Here is a 24,922-nt window from a genome sequence, read left to right as displayed (position 1 = left end):
TAACTTTGATATAAATTAGCAGATTAACCGCACAGATTGATTCATACAGAAGGCATGACAATAGTTTTGAATGTTCTTTCAAAAATAATTTTGAAACTAAGGGGCAAGAGAAATATTATCTTGTCAAGAAAAAATAAAAAAAGATACCTCCCAGTAAAAAATCTAAAATGAAAAGGTATTTTTAGTCCAATCGTATAGGACCACAGTTCAAGCAAGAACAGTTGGGTTTTTTTTTTTGATAAAAATAATTTAAATAAAAACTTTATATTTTGAAATTATATATATATATATATATATATATATATATATATATATAGTGGGACTGATTCGCTTGCCTCTATCCAAAGATTTAAATAAATAAATAAATAAATAAATAATTGTTTTTGAGAGTTGGACTCGCTCTATCCGCTTTCCAAAAAGGAGCCCCCATTTTGATGATCGCCAACGAACTCCCAAAAATATCCAAGGAGCACTTTGTCCCATCCAAGACAGCTTTCTCAAACTCAAGTTTCAACCTTATCCTAACTAAAGTAACCATGAAATAGGAATATTCCGGTTGCATTTTCTTTCGTTCAGGCTATATAGCTTCTTGAATAAAGTCTCTCAACTTTGGTGGCCACTTCAGTTTTCATACAACTCCCCAATTACGTATCTCGGCCAATCTGATGGCAAACCGTGCAGAGTCAAAAGTGCGCTTTTCCCAATCCAACTCCTGGCCCTATCTTTCCAACATCTTCTCTTGAAATTTCGCTTGCTTGACGACGTGTGAATCACATGAAAATAATAAATATGCTCCAAATTCGTAGGTCAAATAGTTTTATAAAATATTCTTGAATAAAAAAAAAGTTAGTGAAAGATTTCACTGAATTAAATTTGATTCAATCAATAGACTTTTTCAAAAAATATTTTTTAAAAAATAAAAGAATAGAATGATTTAAAACATTAGAGCAAAGGATCCGTTTTATCATTTTATTTCTATGAATATAATATTTTGATTAAGTTGACTTGTTAATTTGTATGATACGGAATAGATAAAAAAATCTTCATTGTAGCCCATTCAATGCTACATAGCGAGTACAAGACCTTCAAATAATATATTTTCATCCTTTAAATTATAAGGTGTATAAAATCTTATATTCGATTGTTATAATAGAGTGATAGAGATTTCATTCAACTCCTTATCGAATTATTTAGGATTCAAAAGTAAAAATAATAATTTTATCTATTAATAGTGGCCAAATTAGTGTATTGCCAAACCACGGCTGTCAGATTGGGGAGAAAGATTGGAATTAGAAATTAATAAAAAAACTAAGGATATGAGTATGTGAGTAGGAAAAAAAAATATTCTAATTTTATCAGAGTTCGAATACACATACATACATACATACATATGCCAATGTATTACTCATAAAATAGAAGAAATACCACCGCCAGGCGCCGAGTCATGCAAATTCTGAAAGGAAATGCCACATTAATTGACATGCAGCTGCTACATCAAAGTTATTTTTACAAAGAATGTGAGTCTCGTGATTTTTGACCCTTGACATCCACTTGTTTGGAAGAAAAAAAGAAAAGAAAAGGAAAATTTGAATACCAAGTGATGGATTTGACCATGACAGGGGAGGTTAAAATAGAGGGGGGAAACACAAAAAGAGAGACTATTTGCAAAAGAATTGGTGTGGAGATATACAGATATCTAGTTCATGAACTTCCTGCAGTTGGGAGCTTTGCAGAGGCAGGGAACCTTGCATTCATCGCCTTCGTCAGGGTCAAATAAATAGTCGTATCTGCAAACCAACAGGCAACCAGGTCTAAGTGATAAATAACCCTGAACCACTTAATTAAATAAGAAATGCACAGGTACAACCATCCGATTGATTAGTCAATGATTTGGATGGCCAAGAAGCAAAATAATTCAAGCAGACCTGAACCTACAGAACTTGTAAAGAGAAGTTCCCTAAAGAAATTTCATTGTATATGACAAATGAAGGGCTCAATCATAACAAAACAATCTTGCATCCTTGAGAATACTTGAAATGGTTCGAATCATGTGATGAACAAGATATAACATCCGTCATTAAATCGTATGAGCACAAGAAGACTTGAAGAATTTGCAAGCTTGATGCTATCAGATCAAGAATCGAATACTAGGGAGTTTTGCTTGTCAGTTTCTCTCTGACAACAGGAGCAAAGTGTATTTGCTAGTCACAGCTGCTGCCTAACAAGGTTCATGGCTCGAGGAATAAAACATTTTTCCTAAGATTCAAATTACTTTCTTTGTTGCAACTCTTCGGTCATTCTATGTGGCAGAAATTACTTTCTTTTTTGTAACGATACTTGAGCAACAAATATTTTCCACTACGACCAGTGTCTGTCCTATTGAAGCTCTCAAAGTTGTTAATCAGGAGGCAGCAATCATATCCATCATATGTTTTCTATGAAAGACCTATGTCATCTTCGACCCATATCCATGTCCATATTGGGCATCATAACATATCAAGAATCACTGACATCACTTTGATCAATCATCTTGTTTGGTAGTTAGCACTTGAGAAACATAAAGGATTTGCCACCATCATAAATGAAGCTTAAAATGAAAGGAGAAATGTAATTCAACAAAAACATTTGAAAATTCCTTTTTCAGGTAGGTAAAGAAACTTACGTTAGTTCTTCACCAGCAGAAACATTTGTCTTAGCTATCAAAACAATCCGGCTTTCATCATTGCCGACACTCATGATCCTAGCATAGCAATTGGGCATGCACTGCATATGAAAATGAAAGTTACTTTTTGAGTATTATAGTGAGAATTTTGCCAACAAAAGGAGATCTTAATGAACTTAATAACTCACTGAATGGTTTATCAAACGTGCTATGTTTCCTTTGTCTGTTGCATCAACCACTACTTCTTCGCTGATCTTAAAAAGCTGCAAGACAGAGCACATAACAGGAAATCAGAAAATGAGCATGATTTTATGCAAGCAAATCAATCATGGTATGACACCAGAGGAAGGAATTTATCATTCGTAAAGAAAAGGGCCTCATCTCAAACAACAGGTGACTTGCTAGTTGGAATACATCAGCGTTGTATACTAGAGTAACTAGACGAATGATCAAGTAAGATAGCTCAAAGCCTACGCATGGAATATATTGGTGTCATATGCTAGATGGATGATCATGTATGGTAGCTCAAAGCCTAAGCATTGAGCAAAATGACTATGTGAATCTCTTGTTGATTAACATGGCTCCTAGTTTTTATTCTAATGCAATGATTTCCATAAGCGATTTACTAGCATCATGACACACTCTACTAGTATTGTTGACTAATTGACTCAACCAAAATTTTCAATTAATTAAGATATTCTGACAAAACATATGGTCCTTGGTTTTGATATTTCAACTTCCTGCATCAGCCAAGAGCAAACAGAGAACAGAAAAAGATGAAAGCAGAAAGATTACTTACATAACAACCCTTCCCTTCCAATCGATAGCGTGCTTCCCTTAGATCTGCAACACTACGTCGGACCTGCTCACCACGGTATTCAATAACCTGCTAGCAGATTAACCGTTAGCTTCATCATCAGACCACTTTCTGAAATCCTAATAGTCCTGAGTATTATAGAAATCGTTCAATTTTCACTGCCCACCTTTTGACCATAAAGCATTGGCAGATTGCAGCTGCTAATACAATTTGATAATACAACGTAAATACACTTAAATAATGCACAAGAAATATTCATTCATGCATGCGTATGTTGTATATGCATGCATATCAATTTAAGAAAAAGGACATCACTATAACACAAGGATTGCAAGGCCACTTAATGTGCCCTTGCCGGAAAATATGAGCATAATAAGTGTGATGTTTGTGATGCTTGACTCTTCATATGAGCACAGCTTTTACTGCCTCAAAAAGAAAAGAAAAGAAGCAGAGATAGCATCCACTAGCACCCATACACGTATCAGTACCTCGCTGGCATCGTACGATGCAGTGTGTATACAGCAAAGACACCATATTTCTCTACTATCTATACCATAAGACTGGACACACTAAAAATCATACAAATGAGCGTGGATCAAATATTGCCAAGGCACAGTTATGATGTAGACTCTGGATCAGTCGCTTCTCCAACTGAACCCAAAATAGTCATCATGCTCTACAACATAAAAAAAGTGCATAATACAGAATGGCTCAATACTTATGACTGCAGTACCCAGGGAATGTATCACACAATCTTCAACAATGAGATAACTGGTTTATTGTAGTTTGTGGTTACCAAGCATCCAAGTAGATAACCATCATGATCAGATAGTGAGGTAGGAGAAGCCAAATACGATGAAGTCGTTAACTTATTAATTTGACTAACCAGCCACTCAAATGTGCATCAAGCATACAAAACCAAAGAATTCAATGATGAATCAGCTGCTACTTCTAACAAGACTTTGAAAATAGTATGGTGCAGAAAAGTATGCCTGCTTACCATTTCTCCTTCTTGAATGTTCCTGAGAGCAAAGAGACCCCATCCATGTATTCCAGATCTACCAAAACAAACTCTACTTTTTTCTGTTGACTGGAAACATGAGTATATAAAGAGCTGATGAGGATGTCATGACCAGAACATATGTATATGTATATGAGTGAGGTGGTATCACAATTACCTGCAAATGGTAAAGCCGTTCCCTGAATGTAGAGAACAACTCTGGATCCTTCTCTTCCTGCATGGAAAAAAAGGTCCATCATAAGTTTCCAATCTACTGTAAGTACACAACTGTAATCCAGAAGGGCAATCACGATGTATTGCATAAGAAGATCAAGAGAATTACCCTTGGTGCATTCAAACTTTGAACCACATCCAGAGAATGATGAGAAGGCCCCATCAATCTGTGAGCAATAGCCTCTTCTTGTTTCCTCTAAAATAACAGAAAATGCAATTACAAACTGACACGGGACTATATTACTGGGTTCTATCAAATCCAAGAACATGATGGGAAGAAATATATCTTTGTCAGGTAGATACACTACCAACACACACTGAAGAACATGATAAACAATGGTTATCCCCAAGAAAGAATGTAGCAGCAAACAGACTATATGCAATGTCATTAGCCAAAATTTTACATCAGTCCGTTAACACATGACTTCTTCTTAGACAACCACATAATTATTTTTCCACCATTTTCTCCTTGATTGGTAATATTTTCTAGGCTGCCTTTGTCATCCTCTCTAAAATAAAGACCAATTAAACTAGTCACAGAAGCAAAAAGATTAACACAGGTAGCAGGAAACATAATTTATACCTGTCCTGCATGAATCTTGATATCAATGCTAGCCCTTCAGGCGATGCACATTAATTTATTGTGAGAAAAATGATATTGTTAAATCTTATTCAAAGGTGAAACAGTCAAACAGTTGAATTATCAAATGCCATATCCTTTATATTAGACAGGACAAGAATTGTAAGATGGTAAATAAATGATTAGAGACACATTCAAATCATCAGCCACAATCAGTTTACCAGACATAGTTAAAAGGTTCTGTTCCAAAACATACCTTGGTTGCCATCCTCCTATATATTCGACACCTTGCAGCAGATGGAGTTTCAGAATTCTGAATAGAGAAATCTGAATCATGAAGAATGCCTTTCCTAATTAGTCTTGAACCAGTCTGTTTTTCATTGTTTTGTAGCAACTTTTTGGAAGAAAAGACTCCTTCAGGAGTATGTATAATCAAGACAGTATCTGGGTTCGGAGCACTGCAGAACACAGACACACAAATTTAATTACAAAGGCAGAGAGTTTGTCTAATTGAGACTTACTACTGTTCCTAATCCAGAATCAGGATTTGAATGTAACATTCTACAGGATACAGAGAAACGGAGCTGTGTTTTATGCAAATAAGAAGAGGTGAGTTGCAGTAAGGTATATATATACACATATTGGACCTCTAAGCACCATTAGTGATGTTTTATAATAATGAATTAGATTCAACATAAAAGACCATGTAAAGGACCAAAAGAAATAGTTATTATAGCAGGAAGCTATGAGTACATGGTAAAATCTTACCGGTGATGAGCACAGTATGAGACCTTCTTTGTTATCTGCTTTCCGTTTTTTTCCAAGCAGTGTAACTGCAATAGAACATATTTAAGATTAAAAATTATGAGTCCTTCCACTTCTAAAATTTTAAAATGTTTATAATTTTTTTAAATCACAATGATCACAAAATAAGACAAATATTGGATATTGCCCTTGATGCACACATTTAAAGATTAAACGCATCATTAATATGCCAACTATGCAATATCATCCTTTTCAGTAATCTACCTCCATCCGATATCCTCCTCTTGATGCACACATAGCATGGTAATAGGTGGAACACTTGTAACATTGTGTACAAGAACCATGCATCTGACGACATATAACGCAGACCTGGAAGTACACCAAGAAAGAACTTAAACTCAAATCAAATTTTGATACATAGTGTAGAACTTGAAAAGCCTAAAATGATTCTAATATAGATTTTGACAGCATCAGAGGTTTCTCATGATCATTCCAAAATCATGTCTTAACCTTCACAAAAGACTCTGATGGTATGTCCAATATGCCAACAGCAGGCTCCATTGTTTCATCATTGGCAAAAGAGACTTGAGGATGAAACCAAGCACAAGTGACATGGACCCATAGCGTCTCAACATCTGTTGGCTTGAGCGCACCACCTAAGAAAAAAAAATACAATCAATGAAACCTGAACTTCTGATGTGCGAGAACAAATTTAAAATTTCCCAAACTAAGGTAAAATTAGATTAAAAAAATCCAAAATTGCAACAATCAATAATCTACAAAATGATATATTTACAATTACTATTAAATGCCCATTGTACCTTTTTCTAAAATATGTTATCAGTAGTTCAGTACAATATTTGCACCAAAGAACATTCATCACAAAAGCATCAAACGGGTAGATACCTCACACATGATGTAATAGATTACTAAAATATCCAGTAATCTACGAGATACGTGACAAATACAGTACAATCATTTTTAGCCTTAAAAAAGGGGTAATATAAAAAGATGATACCTTTTACAGGACAAAGGCAGCATTCCCTCTTTTGTTGAGGTGTTTCACATGCTCGGCAAATCCAGGATGTAAAGTCCTGCTTCGCTCTCACTCCATAGCATTCCTGGTGAACTGCTATTTGGCATCTGATAATTGTAGAACCATTAATTTTAGCAATTCAATGTTTATGTTTCTTAAATAGAATGATAACCAAGCAACGTGAAACAGTACCTCCATACTTCAAAAGAGTATTTCAAAAAGAAGTCATAGTCATTGCTAATTTACCTGTTACAGATAATTATTTTGTTATAATCCCAATCTTCAACCCATCTGCAGATTGCACATCGTTCTGTTGTCCACTTTGCATAAACTGGGTCATATGCTTCTAAGAAAATGAATCCAGAACCCATAGTTAGAACAATTAATCCAACTACTTGCAGAGGCATGTTAGTTACAAACAGTGCCAGTGCATATCTAGTGCTTTAAATTAAGAAATATTATCAGAAAAAAGGATGTACCTTGCAGGAAAGCAAGTAGCTTTTGTTTCCTTACTTTTGCAGATGGCCGTTTAGCATGGTTCATGGAAACCATATTAGAATTATAATGATCTAGCTGCAAGTTAACAAACATTTATGGTAAGCAACATACTGACTGCTAAGCTAATTTACTGTATTGTCCAATGCAGATAACTCATGTTGCTTTTCCTAATAACAAAACAACAGCAGAAGTCTTGAAGTCAAGCATCTTAGGCTTACCAAAAAATGAAAAAGCCAAATACATGAAAATAATCCAGCACGAGAAAAGGTTATATAATATATCTTTTTAAATTAAAAAAACATTAATCCAAAACCACTATAGTGACATCTACTAAAGCATTTGTCTAAAGCCAGTGATAACACTTCTAGAATTAAGCAACAGATGTTTAATCTAAAAGCGAAGATGCTAAATGTAATAAAACATTGTACTATTGAATTACAACTGAAAATGCTCTTTGTGAAGTACAGACCCATTTTCCCAATGCCATATTTGTACTTCTGACTTTGACGCTGGACCTCCAATTTTTAGTTTTGGAGCCAGTATGTCGCTCCCATTCAGTAAGCATGAACTTTTTCCCTTTGCAAGAGCTACAGCGACATGAAACCCTACCCAAGGATGCAAAAGAAATAACATAGATTAAATCAATATAGTTCATACAAATGACGAGAATAAGAGAAAATAAAACTCTTAACTCATTTCAACATATGATAACGAGCATATAACTGTCTAGTGCATCAATTTAGTATCAACAAACAGAATGAGTTGGAACAAGCAAATATAATATTCTCCCCATTATGGAAGAGGATGAGAAAATAAGCATGTTTATCAATTCTGCTGGTCACAAATCCTTATGAAATGAGTTAGCATAAGTTTTGCCTGAAAATTCTGATATTATCAAGAAGGCTTCAAGCATCTTAATTTGAGGATAGAGAATAAACCATTAATCTTCTACGCAACATAAACAGGTCTTCCAGGAGTATATGCACAAGGGCATAATATACAGATCACTAGTAGAAAGTATAAACTGTTGTTTCAAGCTATTAGGCACGGAATTCATGAAAACAAACTCATCCAAGCATTTTCATATGTTTAACCTTTCAATCTAAACTGCTCCTGTTTGGTCCCAATTTCATTTATAGTGTTTGCTGATCTGCCTCATGCCGCCTTACACCCTTCCAATGGAGAGAATGAGGGGAGTAGAAGAGGAGAGGCCTAAAGAGAGGTAATGCTGCAAATGAGGATAGTAATTTGAAATTTCTTTTGTGCTTCTTTTTGCTGTCAATGGATGTTCTTTGTGTGTTCTGCCAGCATTCCTATGTTGCCACAATGCTATGTGGTCTTGTACTTGTAGCACACATACTCTACCAGCAACCAATCAAATCAGGATGCGGATGGCCAAGGACTATGTTGTCTCATCACATGAAGGGGAGATGAAGACAACCTAACAAGGTACCATCTTGTATCATGCCAATTAAACATAATTTTAAAAAAAGCCTAATTATATGTCAGATTCTTCGGTGTAGATAGATCTAATGTGTCAATACCTTACAGGTATAATATGTTGTGCAACAAGTGTTGGCCAGTGGGGCAAATGTTGCTGGCAGCAGTTCAATCCTTGTTTTACACAAATGTTCAGAAATTTGAGATATAGTCAACATATTCCAGTTCTCATTGTATTCCTGATACCATGGCTCGTCAACATATTCTCGTTATGCTCCATGGTTACAGTACTTGGCCAAGGCAATTCAAGTAACTGCACGAGCCAACAACAGCTATTCCAAGGAAACAATTGGCAAAGAATTTTCTACATTCTGCATAGCATATTATCATTACTTTCCTTCTAAGAAACTGTAAAGTTGGTTTGAGTTTTTCAATGAAACAAAAAAAGTAACTTATTTTTAAATCTCTTCAAAATATGGTTCTGGCCAACTAAAAAAGGGGTTCTGTCATACCATCACAATGAAATAAGTTAGGGACAAGAATAATTTTCTAGAGAGAAAAACAATCTTTCTCCATGTGGAGAAACACGCCTTGGTATATTAAGGATAGTTCTTACAGTAAAAAAAAAAAATCAAATCAGCACAGGTTTTATAGGCAATATTTGCACCTTAAATAATAATTTCAGACTGAATAAATTTTCACGGAAAGGCTATAGTTTCTATCATACGTAGTGATCAGGGTTGTTCTTGAAAATATCACGGTAAATAGTCATTTTCATAATCTTAATTTTTCCATCTAATTTAATTGATGATTTCAATAGGGTCTTGTCATCTTGGTTCCCCATACAATTTTAACCAGTCCCATACACCAGAAAAGAAAAAACAAACAAAAGGAAGAAGAAGGCATAATAGGGATGCTGATTATCAACAAACATAAGAAATAATCATGCAGAAGGTATTAAGCAAAAGCATTATTTGACCATCTCCAGTTTTATCATTATCAAAATCAGAGACATATGCTTACACATGCTGCTCCGGTAAGTATATCCCCTCCATGCCAAAACACCAAACTGTCACATTATCAAAAACTAGTTTTGTATCTTTCCCACTGTTATGATCGCGTCTGTTCAGAAGGCGAGCAGTATTAGCCCCTAGACTATACTTGGGTGAATCTTACTTGCATGACTCATATGTAGGCTACCACTAACAATAGGGCACATACCTAACTTGTGAGTGATTCTTCTCGGTATCTGATAACTCAAAGTTCAGCTTTGACTTGCACTTTGGACAAAAATAATCAGAGCTCTGCCAGTTGTTAGACAATGTCATAGACTCAGTTACAAAAGATAAAAAGGAATGTTTCCTTTAATAGTATAAAACCTCATACCCATCTCTTCTCATCTTTATGATGCCAAATCTTCTTGCATATTTGACAATATTGTTTTGATCTGAAAGGCTGTAAACAGAGCCCGTCCCAACAGAATTGTTAAAAGAAGTTCAAGGAGGACAGATTCAAAAAAATGGTTTGGTCTAACTAAAGCAACATGATCAAGAACTCATCTAGGCATCTACAACACAACAAATATAAGAATTATGGTAGAGTTTTCTACTGATAGGATCTTGCTTGCCTTGATCTCTGATTGACACTCTTGATCATGGTTTGAACCAGTTGCTTCCTTGATCTTACTAAGGTATGCAGGTTCCCCACTTGAACTCATACCATCAACCTGCACCCCTAAGAAGCCATGATCCGCTAGGAAGGCCTCCTCTATGGCTGTCCGCAGATGGCTAGGCTTGCACCTATACAACTCTGTCTGCCCCTGAAACCTGCAATTGAGCCCAAGAGTTTAAGACCAAGAGCATCAAGGCATTCCCTTCTAATCATATTTGGGATACCGACCTATCTATGTGGTCAATAAAAGGATAAACCCTCCCCTGATTCACCCATGCATATTCCTGCTCAAATCCAAAGGATTAATCATAATGGAAAAAGTGCCCATGTAAACGTAATTAGATAAGACAATGTATAAGAAAAATAGACTACCGTATCATTCCCACTTCCAAAGTAACCAAAGAACATCACACAGACAGCTCCAGAGATGCAGGAGTCGACAACGTGTTCCGGAGCTTGCTGCATTGGATCGATTACCATTGCAGGCCAAACTGGATAGTTCTTTCCTGGCTTAGCCCAAACAATATCACCAAAAGCAAACCCCCCAAGATGACAGTAATCCTTCCTCTGTTCAGAAGTTTTCTTGTGCAACTTTTCTTTTACTGACATCCGATCATAAAGATAACCAAGGGGGTCCTCTACAGTGGGCGCCAGGGGCAATCTCTTCTCCCTTGCCTCCAAACTCTCATGCAGAGATGTCAAAGTGCTTCGTGACAGCGAATACTTCTTGGAGCTAATATTTCTGCATGCCCGGTATCTTTCTTCTTCGTCGAACAATGCAACTGGATTGGGAATGACTGAACTAAATCTAGAATGCTTATTGCGACAATTCTCTTTTTGAGGCCCCATTGGTTCCTTCACCTCAGAATCAGACTCCAAAGCTTTCGGCTTAGGCTTCTCCTTCTTCCACGGGTCTATCAGGACGGAATCATTGAACCTGGCAGGCAGCACCTGCGCGCGGCCTCTCGACGTACGAACCACCGGCGGCCGTGATTCCGACGGCGGCGGCGCCTCACGGGGCTGCTCTCTCTCCCTTCTCCTCCCGTTCCGCGACTCGCTATCCATCTCCCCGGAACAGCAGGAGACCTCGCTACACAACGAAGACGCCACGGCGGCGCCGCCCGCGACGTCCTCCCCGCCCAGCCAACGCCCCAGCCCAAGCGCCACGTACGGGAACCCCGCCGCGGCGACGTCCCCCAGCACCTCGAGGGGGAACGACTCCCTCCGTCTCTTCCGGCGCCTCCCGCCGCCCTCGCCGTCGCCGTCGCCGGCGGCGACCTCGGCATTGCACCGCTTCAGGGTCGGCATCAGCACCCGCTGGCTCCGCTTGATGATCATCGCCCCAGCGCCGAGAAAACCCTCGTCCCACCACCAAATCCCGCAGAGATCGCAACCAGAATTCCCCGCCTCCGACCCAAGAACCGCCCCAATCGATCTCGAAGCCCTAATTTCCCCTCGCGATCGCAGACAATTCTGGCTAGGGCTCCAAGGAACGGGGCCGATAGATCTCAACGAGATTGGAAGCTCCGCTCCCCATAAGCTTCGAATGGACTCCGACCCATCCAAGAAGAGATCTCAATATATTACAACTTTCTCCCCTTCCATCTTTTAGTTCTCGCTCTTAATTTATTTCTTTTTTTCCCTCCCCCCCCTCCCCCTCCCCCTCGCTGGGAAGCCTTCTCTTCTCTTTTCGATCCGGCGATTTTTCTTTTCTTTTTTTTCTTTTTCCTTTTATTTTATTTTTTAGGTACAAAGTTTTTGGGTTGGTTTATATAAAAAAGGGATTTCGTGGGAGGACGGAGTTGGATTCCCACCGGAAGCGGGCGATGGCGTCTATCTTATCGTTTCGCTTAGCTACAATTTGTGCACGGTCCAATTTGGCGTCTCGTTCGCCATCACGGAGGAGACGATGATGCAGGTGATATAAGCAATAATTGGAGAGCATCGTGCCATGACTGCTGCAGCACTCCCTTCTGTTGGTGCAGTGGCGGAGGGAGAGCACCCATTGTTACTGCATTGCACGAGGCACAGCAATTTAGTAGCTTTATTTTTTTGTTTTCCTTCTCTTATATAGCCTATGTTGGGGAAGAGATGGATTCCACCTGTTGTGCTCGTCTTCCTCGGTCCGTCTGTTGCCTGCGGTAGCTGTTGATCCGAGGAAGTAGGTAGCAGATTTCATACTTCCTTTCTTGAATCTTATGGGAGATTTGTTGCAGTGAGGCAGTAACATTCTGTGTAGTTTGATTTGGGGCGTGGAACACTGGTTTTCCCCGTACACAATATTGATCCCATTTTGGAAGCTGCATCGTGTTCTTTGTTTTCCCACTGCAACTGATGATGACGATGATGATGATGGTTCCTTCAGTTGTTTCTCGGTGCAAGTAGCATGACAGGCCCATATCTCGCACAGTAGCTTTCACAGGGGCAATCACGGTGGACAGAGATGGCCAAAGGAGATGGATTGTCTTTAACCTAAATGTTGTGCCTTCCATGACCAGGAGGAGCTTCCTGCAGCAGCAGTGCTGTGTTGTCTTATGTCAGCGAGGAGGCGAAGGTGGATGTGCCGGAGACGAAGACGATCATGTTTGGTCCGGAGATGCCTCTTCTTCGAAGGAGAACACAGAGCTCGGACTTGCTGCAAGTGTTGAGGTTGCAAGGACTTCGGAATCGGAAGGTTGGTGCCACGGATCGGTATGCCTGACGCCTGTAGCAGCTCAATTCTCGAGCCTTTCGTGCGCCAGCGGTGGTTCTTGTCGCTGCTGCTTTGGGTGCTATGTCTCTCCGACCGCAGACACAGTTGGCAAACCTGTGAAGCTTTGGCCACTTCACTCCGAGCAGGGAGACTCGAAAGAGGCAAGCTTTCTATAGATGGCTGGTGTCGTAGTTAAACTGAGCCATGGTGTTGTGCAACATGCATACAAGCAAGTAAGCAAGCTGCCCACCAGTTGTTTGTTCTCTGTTCCGATGCGTTCTGACCTGGGTTTTCTCCTCCGATTCATCTGAAACTTGGTAGTAGTCTGCCATCGGTTTCTGTCAAGATCGAAGACAGCTTACATCGTACCAATTGTCCAATTCTTTCGATAAGTTGAATGGGGAGAACGGGCTAGAGATCTTTGGAATCTTGCAGTTGATACAGCCACATCACCTTCCTATATCACGATCCTTCGATGCTTTGTTACACGAGGAATCATGTTTGGGTTGCTCCTCCAGCCGGGGTTCCCACGAATCTCAAAGAGCTCTTGCCACTTTGTATCCAACGGTTATAGAGTCTCAACGCACTACGTTATCCGAAACCGAGTATATGTTGCGATCTGGGTCCATCTCGGATTCGTGTTTACCATATCGGCTTCTCGTGTGATGAGTGGGTGCGATAACATGTGGAGCCCAACAGGACACGTCTGCGGTCTCCTCTAATGAGAACAAGGTACGTGAAGTGAGTACGTGTCCTGTCGGTAGAAAAAGTATTTTTTGATTCCTTTTCTTCAAGGCTTGTGTTCCGTTTATAATAAATAATACGCTAGCGTCGAAGACTACAAAGCGGGGGAGAGGAGAGTAGAGACCGAGATCGCGGGTCGATTGGGGGGAGAGCAATGGCTTCTTCGTCTTCGGTGGTGTCCTCTTCCTCCTCCTCGTCATCCGACAAAGGGTCGGGCCGAATTCTCCAGTTCGATCCGTTCCAGAGCTTGGTGGACGAGGGCTTCTGGCATCGCCTCTCTTCCCTCAAGCTCGACTCCCTTGGCCTCGACCAATCCCCCATCCCTCTCACGGGCACGCCTCTTCCTTCCTTCCTTCCTTCCTTCTTCTCGCTGTCTTTTTCCGTCTGTTGATCCGAGTAAATTGCCCGCGTTGATGAACCCTAGTTTGTTTATGATCCGACCGCGGGTCCGTTTTCGTGTACTATAGATGTTGGTGATATATTGCATGCATTTAGTAATTCTTAGCAGTCCTTTTCTGATAGATTTTATATTTTGCATATTTCTTATGCAATTGAGTTCTTTCCATGCTTTCATATTCGAAAGAGGCATAACACTGTGCGCTCTTCTGCAAGAATCAAAGTGAATTTAACTTGACCCCAGCGATCAACTTGATGTGAAAGAAATATATGTTTACAACGAGGATTAAGATGAGTTAGCATGTTATATGTCATAAGTACTAAGAAATCATGTAGTTCATCTCTCTCTTATAGTGCAGTTGCAATAGCCTATCTCCTTTTGACTATCAGAACAAGTCAAAGTTTCAAATTTTGTTCAATTTTATTTTGAATGGTGAAAAATGTTAGATGAAAAATAGTACTTACATTACTCAATAATACTCTCTTTGACAGGTTTCTATGCACCCTGTTCACATCCCAAGGTTTCAAACCGCCTGACACTTCTTGCTGAGTCATTGCCATCTGACTTCAAAGAGCTACAGTTTTCACTTGAAAGGGCTCATGGTAATCGGAATAGATGCCCTGTTCCTGGAACTCTTTACAACATGAACACATTTGAGAGCTTCAAGGCCCTTGATAGAGATTCCCTGCTGAAAAAGGAAGCAAAAAAGGTGCTCTTCCTCCATAATATCTCTACGTTGAATAACTTTATTTTCTTATTAGGACTTGGAAGTGAATTGTTGCTCTATTTGGTTCTTATATCTACCTGTTTCATATGAATATTTTTGCATTGATGAACTACGAAAATAGAAGATCTAGGAAAAAAAAATGCATTTCTTGTGTCTCACTTTCTGACCTTTATATTTTGTGTTACTAGATATTGGATGACATCCATTCTGGAAAGGTAGAGGAGGATAGTGCAGTGCTTTCAAGATTCTTTATCATCTCATTTGCTGATCTGAAGAAATGGAACTTTCTTCACTGGTTGGCGTTCCCTGCTTTGGTTGTTGGTCCTCCTGCTGTGGTACTCAATCTTCGACCAGCTAGAGAGGTGTTTAATCAGGGAGAGGTACTACAGTACACAGATAAGGGTCTTTTGACGTATTGTAAAAAAGGCTTGACAAGTTAACATTACCTGATCTGTGGTTTTGGTACAATAGGCTCAATCATTGTCTGCAGCACTGAATGAATGGCGCAATTCAAGCTTGACAACAGGTTAAATTTTTGGATATTATCTGACATGGGTGTTAAGTTTATCTATCTCGATTATATAAGCTACAAATGAATTAATCAGTTATGCTGATATGTCATTCTTCCATGCGCCATACAGGTGTGCTATACTTCTTAGTCAGCATAGCATCAAATTCATGTGTCACTATTAGACAGTTGAAGGATTGGAAAGCCTGCCAAGATGATGGTCAAAAGGTATGTTCATTGGGAAGGTCATCTAATTTTGACTCTTATCTAGATTTTCAGTAGAACTACATTTTGTAACTTTGTTGTCAATGGTTACTGTGTGCTGCTTATAGCAAAAATGTTCTCATGATAGAGTGCATCTCGTCTTGTTTTAAATTTATTTCTCAGCTAATCTCCGAACATGAAGCATTGTCTAACTTGACACTGTTGGACTTTGTATTGGTACAGTTGTTGTTCGGTTTTTATGATCCAAGCTGTCGTCTAGATAATCCTGGATGGCCTCTTCGTAACTATCTTGCATTCATTAGTTTGAGATGTCAGGATGGGAAGATCCAGTTTTTGTGCTACCGTGAGAAACGTGGTTTTGCTGATATGGGCTTATCCCTTGTTGGTGAAGCTGTGATCTCACCATCAAAAGGTAGAGGAACAAACGATGGATAGCTGCTGCTTTCTTTTCAATCGTTTAAGATCATCATTCTAACATATACTTTGCCTACCCTGTGGCCTGAGTTGCCTCAACATTTGTTGTTCTTGTAGACTGTAGAGACCCACAGTGTGTTCCTAAAGCTGTAGGATGGGAGCCAAAACCCAAGAGCATAAACCTTGCAGAATCCATGAATCCGGAGAGGTATTTCTTCATAAGGCGCATTATCTGGAATCCCAGCGAGAGAAAGAGAGACTATTATGAAGCAAGGATGCTCAAATTTCTTTCATACCTGCAGGTTGGCTGTATCTGCTGCAGATTTGAACTTAAAGCTAATGAGATGGCGTACATTACCATCTTTAGATTTAGGTACCTTGTCCAGTGTTAGATGTCTACTACTGGGAGCTGGTACCCTTGGATGTCAGGTTGCTCGCATGCTTATGGTCAGTAGCTTGTCCATGCCTTTAATTTATATTTCATTGTTTTTCTGTATACTTAATGTTGTTAGGTTTATTAACAGGCCTGGGGTGTGCGGAAGATAACACTACTAGATAGTGGCCTAGTAGCTATGTCTAATCCTGTCAGACAGTCTTTATATACATTAGATGATTGCCTTGATGGTGGCAGCTTAAAAGCTGTTGCAGCAGCTAGAACTCTGAAGCGTATATTTCCAGCTGTGGTGGGTCTTATTGCTCCTTTGTTTGTGCTATCTGGATAAAGAGAATTAATATCATTGTACCAGCTGACTATTTCATATTTGCAGGAGGCAGAAGGTGTAACACTTTCAATACCAATGCCAGGACATCCTGTGCCTACCAATGAAGTAGCTCGCGTGCTTGAAGATTGTGAGCGACTAAGGGACCTGATTGCTTCCCATGATGTGACATTTTTGCTGACCGATACAAGAGAAAGCAGATGGCTTCCCGCACTGCTTTGTGCAAGTGAGAACAAAGTGGGTTTGTTTTTCCTAATGACCAGAAAAGTTGTCTGATTGGTTCTAATGATATTGTAGCAGCTAGAAGTGTTTAACAATAAGGCTTGCTCTTTTTATTGATATTTTGGGATTTTATATGTCTCTTAATAGCTTTTTAATGACTGCTATCCTGATGTTATGTTAAATTTGTTTTTCTGGGTCTCTGTGTCTCGATATTATAGAACATGTTCTTTTAATTTAGCCATCCTCATCATAGGCATTCTATTGTTGATGAAGGTAGAGAGAGATATATAAATGAAGATATTGGTGGCAAAGATGCTAAGATAGTCCCCTGATGAGGTAGAAATGCCAAATAGAATTATGACCATGTCCTTGAATAGTTTGCCATCTATTAGCAAGTGATGATTGGAACTGACTTTTGGATAGGTAGCTGAAAATGCATCTTTCATTATCTGTGGTGAACAAATTAAGATGATTCTGTTCATACCTAAAAGTATGTAGAGGAAGGAGGTAGGAGAATTCATGAAAATATCATTGCAACTTGTGAGAGTTTATAGATTTTTGAAAAAAATCACTAATATTCAATACATCTGTGTGTGTTCTGACCTTGAGGACATTTTTCTCACAACTATATTTCATCTTGGTTAGCTTTGCTGATTACTAGATCGACTGCTTTGTTCTGATGAGACGATATCAATGTTGACAAGTAGGCTTCTATTTGGTGTCCTACAGATTGCTATCACTGCAGCTTTGGGCTTCGACAGTTACTTGGTTATGCGTCATGGAGCTGGTCCACTCTCTGTATCAGATCAGACAAACAGCTTATCTACAGTGGATGGAAATGGAGGGCAGCGCTTAGGATGTTACTTCTGTGGCGATGTAGTTGCTCCTATTGATGTAACTCACTCTAGTGGCTTCTCTAAAGATGCTCATTGTTAGATCTTTTTTGTCACAATGATCTTAATCATGCTACTGTTTTCCTTGTTTAATTCATTGCTCATTATGCAGTCAACGTCCAATCGCACTTTAGATCAGCAATGCACTGTCACACGTCCTGGGCTTGCACCCATAGCATCTGCTTTAGCAGTGGAACTCTTGGTGGGACTTCTGCATCATCCAAATGGGTACATTTCTCAACTACTAATTGATTTCCACAGTAATGGGACATCAGTCATGCACCTAGAATTTACTAGCAGTGTTTTACTGGTTCTTAGAATGACTTGTGGATGGTACAATTGCTTCATTCCAGGATACATGCTCCAGGTGAGATTGCCAACTCCATTATGAGCTCCAGTGAGCAACCTTTTGGTATTTTGCCGCATCAGATCCGAGGCTTACTTCCTCAATACTCTCAAGTGACGCTCATTGGCCATGCATCCAACAGCTGCACAGCCTGTTCAACTACTGTGAGTCATTTCCCACCCCTTAATTTTCCTTGTGCTGAAAAATGTGCTTGTTATTACTGGTTCGGTCTTTCCAAATCATTAGAGTTTTCTGCTATGGTCCTTCTCTGTTGAATAATCGGTCAACCAGGGAGATGTGTTGGTGCTGATCCTCCTTTGCACTGCAAAAAGTGAATAACTAATTTAGGCTAGATAAAATGAGGTTTATGGAATTCTAAACCGTTGAAAAGGTTGCAAACTACTTATGTTTGTGATGGTACACGGATGGATGTCTATATCTGTTTATTTCTCTCAGACGTTTGTGCTGTTTGCCTGTTGCAGGTGGTGTCCGAGTTGAGGAGACGAGGAACAGAGTTCATTTTGCAAGCCATTGACCACCCAACCTACCTGGAGGATTTAACTGGGCTCACAGAGTTGATAGAGTCCGCTAATTCTTTCAAATTGGACTGGGATGATGAAACTGATGATGCTGATGATATCTGACTTACGTTTCATCTCAGAGCTGCAGTTCAAGCTATTCTATCACCCCAGTGATCTCTTTGGACAAGAACAGCGAGGTGATTTATCAATGTACAGTCACTGATCATGTACTAACTTATCAATATATAGATACATTGGTTGCTGATAAAAGAAAATGAGACTACAAGATGATAAAAAACTATTAGAATAACTGGAAATCTGACTTCTATTGTATCTTGATGTATTGTTCCTCTTGCGTTTTGTTGCCTTTCTTTGTAGCGGGAACAAGAATTGGCTTTGGCAGATGAATCACAAAGTGTATTCCGTACTTGGGAGTTCTGTATAATTCACGTATAAATGGAACTGTATTTTTGATAAAAAAAACATATAAATAATAAGTAATACATATATTATGTAAAAATAAAAGTTGTTTTGTAATAAAAATATTCAACCTGTGTCAAAAAGTAAATAAAAGTTGATTTATATTCAAGAACATGTTAATCAAGATGGATCAAAGATGATTAATGAACTAACAAAAGCAAACTATTGATGAAATCCAATATTCAACTTTTTTGGTTTATGCATGTATGAAAATATTAGGAAAAATAAGAAAATAAATATTTTCATGAATAATTAAGTATATTTTTATAGTAGATAAAATAGTAGTACGAAGAGAGAAAGAGGAAAAATACAAAATAAAAATAAAAATTATAAACAAAAATTTAAATATATATAATATAACTAAAGATGTTTTTTATATAACTGAATCCTATCAAAATGTTCATATAGCCGCCTCCAAATAATTAGGACAATCTGATTATTAGTGTTACCTCTTTACTAACTCGCTATTAATTCGAAATGATCCTCAAAAGATCAACTCTGAAGGTAGAATCTTCCTTTTTTTTCTTCTAACATAAATACTAAACAGTTGAGAAACAAAATGTTCGGCAAACATAAGAATGTAGACAAGGCATGCTACTACGAGATTAATGATAATAAGCAGCAAAAACAAGCTAAGTGTCAAGTTCTTTCAAATAGGAGGGTCCGGGCCTGAAGGGGTCCTCTTCCATGTACGCCTCTGGGCGTTCAAATCCGGCTTCATTCATACGGTTGCTGAGCACATGTAGTATGGCCTTCTTGGATCCGTACTCGTCCCGATTTGCCTCGATGTAGGAAGTTGCCTCTGCGGCCACCTCGTTAACAAAATCAAACCTGTTCTCCTCCGAAAGCATCAGCTTCTCAATGTCCATGGACATTACCTTCCCATTTTCTCTGATCTTTCTCACCTGTTCTTCCAGGAAAGGGATCCGATCCATCTTGTAGCGCAACTTGTCATCGTTCTTTGTCTGAAAGCAGCAAACACATGCATGCTTTTAGCTTAATTGTAAGTGCCATGTCCATTGATAGAATGTTGCACATAATTCATCATTCAAACTGCACAATATGGTTAAAGAATGATAACGGAGACTTGATCCTCGCTATAATTACTTCTAAAGCTCAAAAGATTGACATGATTTACAAGGAACCAACAGGAAGTATCTAAAGAACACCAAATGATTTTAGAAGAAATAATTTATTTGTAGCTGATGATATTAACAATTGAGAAATTAATCATCAACACCAAAGAATGTTACATGACCAGACTCGATCCTCATAATTAATCCACACATAAACATAAATAAGAAAGGCAAATGAATGGTATTGCAAATGTAGGATAAGATGGTGCAATCAAGATGCAGTTGGTAAAGAATCTAACATACAGTGCATTGACTCCATTACCAGAGTCCATAACATACAGTGCATATACTTCCCAGATACTCCTGACGACATAGAGAACGAATTCAATCAGTTACGAAGATGATCGAACATATCACCTACGTGTACTTGTTGTCCTGCTTCAAGTTATTTATTGATCTCTATCCAAAACCCTCAAAAAGGCAAAAAAATCATGACAAGAACTTCATCAATTTTTGACAGATAGTGAGTGGTGAAAGAAGGACCGCTTTCATGATCTTGCAATCGATAATCAACATTCTTACTAGCTTAAAGTTTGAGCAAACACTAAGGCAAGAAGAGGAGCTTTATTAAGATAATATGGCCAATTTGCACGAACGAAGTTCTAGTTATCGATTGCAACCTAATCTCAAGCAATGAAATTGAGATGCATGATTGAATGGAGAATGGAGAATGAAGCACTATAATTACTCACAGTTTGTTTATTTTAGGCACAGAATTGCAAAAGAAAGTGAAAGAATGAATGATTAAGAAGTAAAAGAAAAAAAAAATGAAACCAAAAAGGATGGTCCAATTTCCCACTGATGCAATTCCCAGAGAGGCTGCTTCTGTGATTCAGAAGATATATAGATGAAGTAATGCCCTGAAAAGCTCTAAAGCGTCTAATAATCTGTTTGCTTTCCTATTTATAGATTTTCCTAAACATCTTCAGAGCGAAAAACCACTGACAATTCTCCTAAGCAGAATACTATCATCTCCAACGATCTCCAGCGTGCTCTTCTTAATCTTGTACCTTAGACCCCACATTTCACCAACCCTAACGGAGTCGCTTGTACTAAACCAAAGACAATAATTCTTGAGAATTAAAGCATCAATCTTTGCAGCTCAAATCCGCACAAACAAATGCTAATCTTGAAATGAGAAACTCAATATTGCAAATTTATCAGAGAAATAAGAATTAAATCCAATCCGATGGTCGTACCAGTCTGCGGCGCCGCCAAATCCGCCTTCGGTTCCCACCTTCCCCGGAATCCTGATACCAGAACACAAAGAAAGGATCTTTCTGCAGGTCCAATAAAGATGAGAGCAACGCAGAGGGATCGGAGGAACCTGAGATTTGTCGGAGGCGCCGCGGATCAAGCAAAGACGGGGAAGCCGCTCCGTCCTCTGCGGGAGACACGAAACAAGAGAAAGAAAATTAGGGAGGTAGTCAGGTGGAGACGAGAAAAGACGCCTAGGGTGTGGCAGTGGAGGGCTTTCGAGCTCACCAGTGCCGGCGCCACCGTCGCCAGGGGAGGGCATCGGATAAGGTGGTGCGCCGCCAAGGCCATGCCCACCCGTGTTCGATAGCCGAGTGCGGATGAGAAGTGATCCCGAGAAGGAAAACAAGTGAAAGAAGAGACGGTGCACTTAGTTGGGCTTCTTCTTCTTCTTCTTCTTGAAATATGGGTTTGGGCCGTCTTTAATGGGCTTTTAAAGTAAATATTTATTTTAGACAATTATTCTAATTTCTAAACCATCCTCATCATTTTTATTGGGTCAGATTTTTATTTTCTTCTATTCTTTAATAAAATGATTATATATATATATATATATATATATATATAAATAATTACAGACAAAAGTTTGTCTCTGTTGCTACTGATATGGATCGATTGGGGTCAGCTTTTTCTGCTCATCTGATGCAAGTCCACATACAAAAGCTTCAGGCGACACTGATCTCGCCATGCATAGATGATTCAGCAAGTGCTGTTGACTGAATCGTGTGGAACAATCATCGCCTGTGATCCGAAAGAAAACAACATCTCTCTTCACCATCACGAAAGAGATATCTCTGCGCTCTTCCTTCTCTGCTGTCCTGTCCCAATGCAGAGACTTGCATCGTTGAAAGTTGCAGCTGCCTGACAAAACCCATACCAGAAAACACTCTCAGCCAAATGACAAGTGCCGAACTCGGTCTCACCAATCATCTGAAACCTTCACACACATACATGCACTCAACATTAATTCCTAAGCTACGTAGTGGTGTAGGTTGGAAGTATCGAGGAGATCAAGATCACGCCACGTACATGGTTATCAATGCGTAAAGGCTGCCTAACATAACTCACATAATGCCAAGTGATTAATAACTCTAATACTTAGGTTTGGAAGGACCGTCAAAGAATGGAGATGAACTCTCCCCTTCAAGTGGCTACTTTTTTCTCTCTGCTGGGCCTCCACAATGCCTCATTTTTCCTCAGCTCGACTCTCAGTCCACAGTGCTAAATGTGAGCATCGACATGATCCAGGCTTATATATATTGACCATAGCAGAAAGGCAGCTCCATGTACATGGAGCAGAAGGTGGTGATGGAACGGGCGAGGCTGGATCTTCCCTGCGCTGCTTGTCGAACGCTGCACCGGAAGTGCGACCACGGATGCCTGCTTGCGCCGTACTTTCCGGCCGACGAGCCCGACAAGTTCGCCAGCGTGCACAAGGTGTTCGGAGCCAGCAACGTCGTCAAGATGCTTCAAGTACGTGTTAGCTCAATCCCCTGCTTCTTTGTCTTCTGCTAGCCAGCATGGAGATGATGCTGGCGATGGCGGTGCAGGTGGTGAAGGAAGGGATGAAGGAGGACGCAATAAAGAGCATGGTGTACGAAGCTCATGCAAGGCTGCAGGACCCCGTGTATGGATGCGCTGGAATCGTTCTGTGCCTGCAGAGGTGCGTGGAGGAGCTGCAGGGCCAGCTGAGAGCGGTGCAAGAGCAGGTTTTGGAGGCGCACTTGCAGAGAGATCAGCTGGCGAGTGCTCTGATGGGGGCTACGGAGGTCGACGGCTTCCTTTACGCCCACTGCAGCAAGTGACTTTGGTTCGATGGATCGAAGAGTGGCGTCGCTGAAGAGTGAAGGTTTAGGGTAAGACAGGACAGAGATGAGGGCATGTAAATGAAGCTGCAAGTCATTTTGTTTCTCTTTCAAATGCAGGGGAACACTTCGTGATGATTTATTATTAATATTAAATTAAATATTATTATGTGGCTGGTAAGACACGCAATTTGAGGCGAGAAGGATGTGATGCAGAAGACTGTTGTGGCGTTTGCGAAGGTGACAGCATTTGAAATTTGCTGCTGAAGTTAACAAAATAAAATCAAAAAAAGGAAATTTATTTTTTTTAAAAACTCCCTCAAAATTTACTTTTTCTTCAGTAGCTTATTCTTAGAGTTCAAAGCCACCTATTTTCTAAAAGATAAATTACCCTTGACTTCTACCCTATCGAGTATCATTTTCACCCATCACCTCTACCCCTCGTGTTATCGTGCTCTTGTCGCCACCACGCCTTCGCTCCATCACCTCTACCCCTCGTTCGTAATTGTCGTCACGCCCTTGTCGCCATGCCTTCACCCCATCACCTCCACTCATCATCCGTCATGATAATCGAGGTAAACAGTCTCTTGAGAAAACTTTTTAGGTAAGGTGGAAGACTTGACGATATTGATAATGGGTTGAAGGATATTGTGCTTGCATCGCCACCGATGGGAGCTTAGGTAAAAGAAGTTAGCCTTACCTTGGGGGTTATGAAACCAATAAGCAACGATGTTAAAGGTGTTGAGCCACACACGACACTTTTTAGTTGGGCCATAAATCTCCATCGCATATAGCCCCCTCACGATCACTTTGTGACCCTCGATAGCTTATCCTCTTCTCATATCCTCTTTATTAGCAAACATTATCACATCCCTTATTGGTGCTAGTCACCTCTTGAGAGACTGCTCGCCTTGGGCACTATGGTGGCAATGACGAATAAAGGGCCAAGCAAATAAAATATGACATAAACCAAAAAAGGAGATCAAGAATAATCTCATTAAAAAAAAAGAAGAAGTCCCATACAAGAATAAACCAAAAAAGGATGTTGTAAAGGAAAAGTAATTTTTTTTAGATTTTTTAAGGATTTTATCTAATAATAATAATAATAATAATAATAAAATCATAAGTCCTAA

The 24,922-nt window shown here is 39.4% G+C and overlaps 4 protein-coding genes across 5 annotated transcripts; 2 read left to right on the top strand and 2 right to left on the bottom strand.

Annotated features, from left to right (window-relative positions):
* Positions 1-1,445: 1,445 nt before the first annotated feature.
* LOC103973419 (histone-lysine N-methyltransferase ATX4) lies at positions 1,446-13,465 on the bottom strand. The gene is made up of 22 exons (XM_009387982.3): positions 12,806-13,465; positions 11,076-12,714; positions 10,932-10,987; positions 10,660-10,858; positions 10,419-10,487; positions 10,254-10,336; positions 10,056-10,154; positions 8,062-8,197; positions 7,574-7,667; positions 7,341-7,440; positions 7,077-7,201; positions 6,569-6,714; positions 6,323-6,427; positions 6,062-6,126; positions 5,550-5,751; positions 4,823-4,909; positions 4,658-4,714; positions 4,480-4,569; positions 3,462-3,548; positions 2,851-2,925; positions 2,663-2,763; positions 1,446-1,787 (listed from the first exon to the last, which is right to left on the bottom strand). The coding sequence occupies exons 2-22, from the start codon at positions 12,039-12,041 to the stop codon at positions 1,697-1,699; spliced, it is 3,033 nt and encodes a 1,010-aa protein (XP_009386257.2). The 5' UTR covers positions 12,042-12,714; positions 12,806-13,465; the 3' UTR covers positions 1,446-1,696.
* Positions 13,466-14,231: 766 nt separating this feature from the next.
* LOC103973404 (ubiquitin-like modifier-activating enzyme atg7) lies at positions 14,232-19,444 on the top strand. Its single transcript, XM_009387964.3, has 14 exons — positions 14,232-14,471; positions 15,028-15,245; positions 15,452-15,643; positions 15,735-15,789; positions 15,905-15,999; positions 16,219-16,408; positions 16,528-16,618; positions 16,713-16,857; positions 16,935-17,093; positions 17,178-17,366; positions 18,081-18,245; positions 18,357-18,472; positions 18,598-18,754; positions 19,073-19,444. Exons 1-14 carry the CDS (start codon positions 14,294-14,296, stop codon positions 19,232-19,234), a joined length of 2,112 nt encoding a protein of 703 aa, XP_009386239.2. The 5' UTR covers positions 14,232-14,293; the 3' UTR covers positions 19,235-19,444.
* Positions 19,445-20,090: 646 nt separating this feature from the next.
* LOC135631904 (protein PLASTID TRANSCRIPTIONALLY ACTIVE 7-like) lies at positions 20,091-22,362 on the bottom strand. 2 transcript variants are annotated; one of them, XM_065140015.1, is made up of 4 exons: positions 22,213-22,362; positions 22,055-22,111; positions 21,927-21,977; positions 20,091-20,556 (listed from the first exon to the last, which is right to left on the bottom strand). In XM_065140015.1, the coding sequence occupies exons 1-4, from the start codon at positions 22,273-22,275 to the stop codon at positions 20,224-20,226; spliced, it is 504 nt and encodes a 167-aa protein (XP_064996087.1). In that variant the 5' UTR covers positions 22,276-22,362; the 3' UTR covers positions 20,091-20,223. The 2 variants fall into 2 exon arrangements, with proteins under 2 accessions (XP_064996087.1, XP_064996086.1); XM_065140014.1 differs by having other exon boundaries at positions 21,927-22,111.
* Positions 22,363-23,136: 774 nt separating this feature from the next.
* On the top strand, positions 23,137-23,970 carry LOC135630988 (LOB domain-containing protein 1-like). The gene is made up of 2 exons (XM_065138337.1): positions 23,137-23,457; positions 23,535-23,970. Exons 1-2 carry the CDS (start codon positions 23,269-23,271, stop codon positions 23,787-23,789), a joined length of 444 nt encoding a protein of 147 aa, XP_064994409.1. The 5' UTR covers positions 23,137-23,268; the 3' UTR covers positions 23,790-23,970.
* Positions 23,971-24,922: the final 952 nt, after the last annotated feature.

The sequence above is a fragment of the Musa acuminata genome, chromosome BXJ3-2 (assembly GCF_036884655.1).
Source record: "Musa acuminata AAA Group cultivar baxijiao chromosome BXJ3-2, Cavendish_Baxijiao_AAA, whole genome shotgun sequence".
Lineage (NCBI taxonomy): Eukaryota > Viridiplantae > Streptophyta > Magnoliopsida > Zingiberales > Musaceae > Musa > Musa acuminata.
Note: the sequence above shows the minus strand (reverse complement) of the source record. Positions and strands in the feature narration are given on the sequence as shown.

Excerpts from the sequence above, each read along its gene's own strand:
- LOC103973419 (XM_009387982.3), bottom strand. The coding sequence starts at position 12,041 with ATGATCATCAAGCGGAGCCAGCGGGTGCTGATGCCGACCCTGAAGCGG. Across the intron at positions 6,428-6,568 it reads CATCAGAGTCTTTTGTGAAG|GTCTGCGTTATATGTCGTCA; the intron begins GTTAAGACATGA and ends GTGTACTTCCAG. Across the intron at positions 2,764-2,850 it reads CACGTTTGATAAACCATTCA|TGCATGCCCAATTGCTATGC; the intron begins GTGAGTTATTAA and ends TTTCATATGCAG.
- LOC103973404 (XM_009387964.3), top strand. The coding sequence starts at position 14,294 with ATGGCTTCTTCGTCTTCGGTGGTGTCCTCTTCCTCCTCCTCGTCATCC. Across the intron at positions 15,246-15,451 it reads TGAAAAAGGAAGCAAAAAAG|ATATTGGATGACATCCATTC; the intron begins GTGCTCTTCCTC and ends TTGTGTTACTAG. Across the intron at positions 15,644-15,734 it reads AGGTGTTTAATCAGGGAGAG|GCTCAATCATTGTCTGCAGC; the intron begins GTACTACAGTAC and ends TTGGTACAATAG.
- LOC135631904 (XM_065140014.1), bottom strand. The coding sequence starts at position 22,246 with ATGCCCTCCCCTGGCGACGGTGGCGCCGGCACTG. Across the intron at positions 22,112-22,212 it reads CGACGGTGGCGCCGGCACTG|AGGACGGAGCGGCTTCCCCG; the intron begins GTGAGCTCGAAA and ends TGTCTCCCGCAG. Across the intron at positions 20,557-21,926 it reads TTTGGCGGCGCCGCAGACTG|ACAAAGAACGATGACAAGTT; the intron begins GTACGACCATCG and ends TGCTGCTTTCAG.
- LOC135630988 (XM_065138337.1), top strand. The coding sequence starts at position 23,269 with ATGTACATGGAGCAGAAGGTGGTGATGGAACGGGCGAGGCTGGATCTT. Across the intron at positions 23,458-23,534 it reads ACGTCGTCAAGATGCTTCAA|GTGGTGAAGGAAGGGATGAA; the intron begins GTACGTGTTAGC and ends ATGGCGGTGCAG.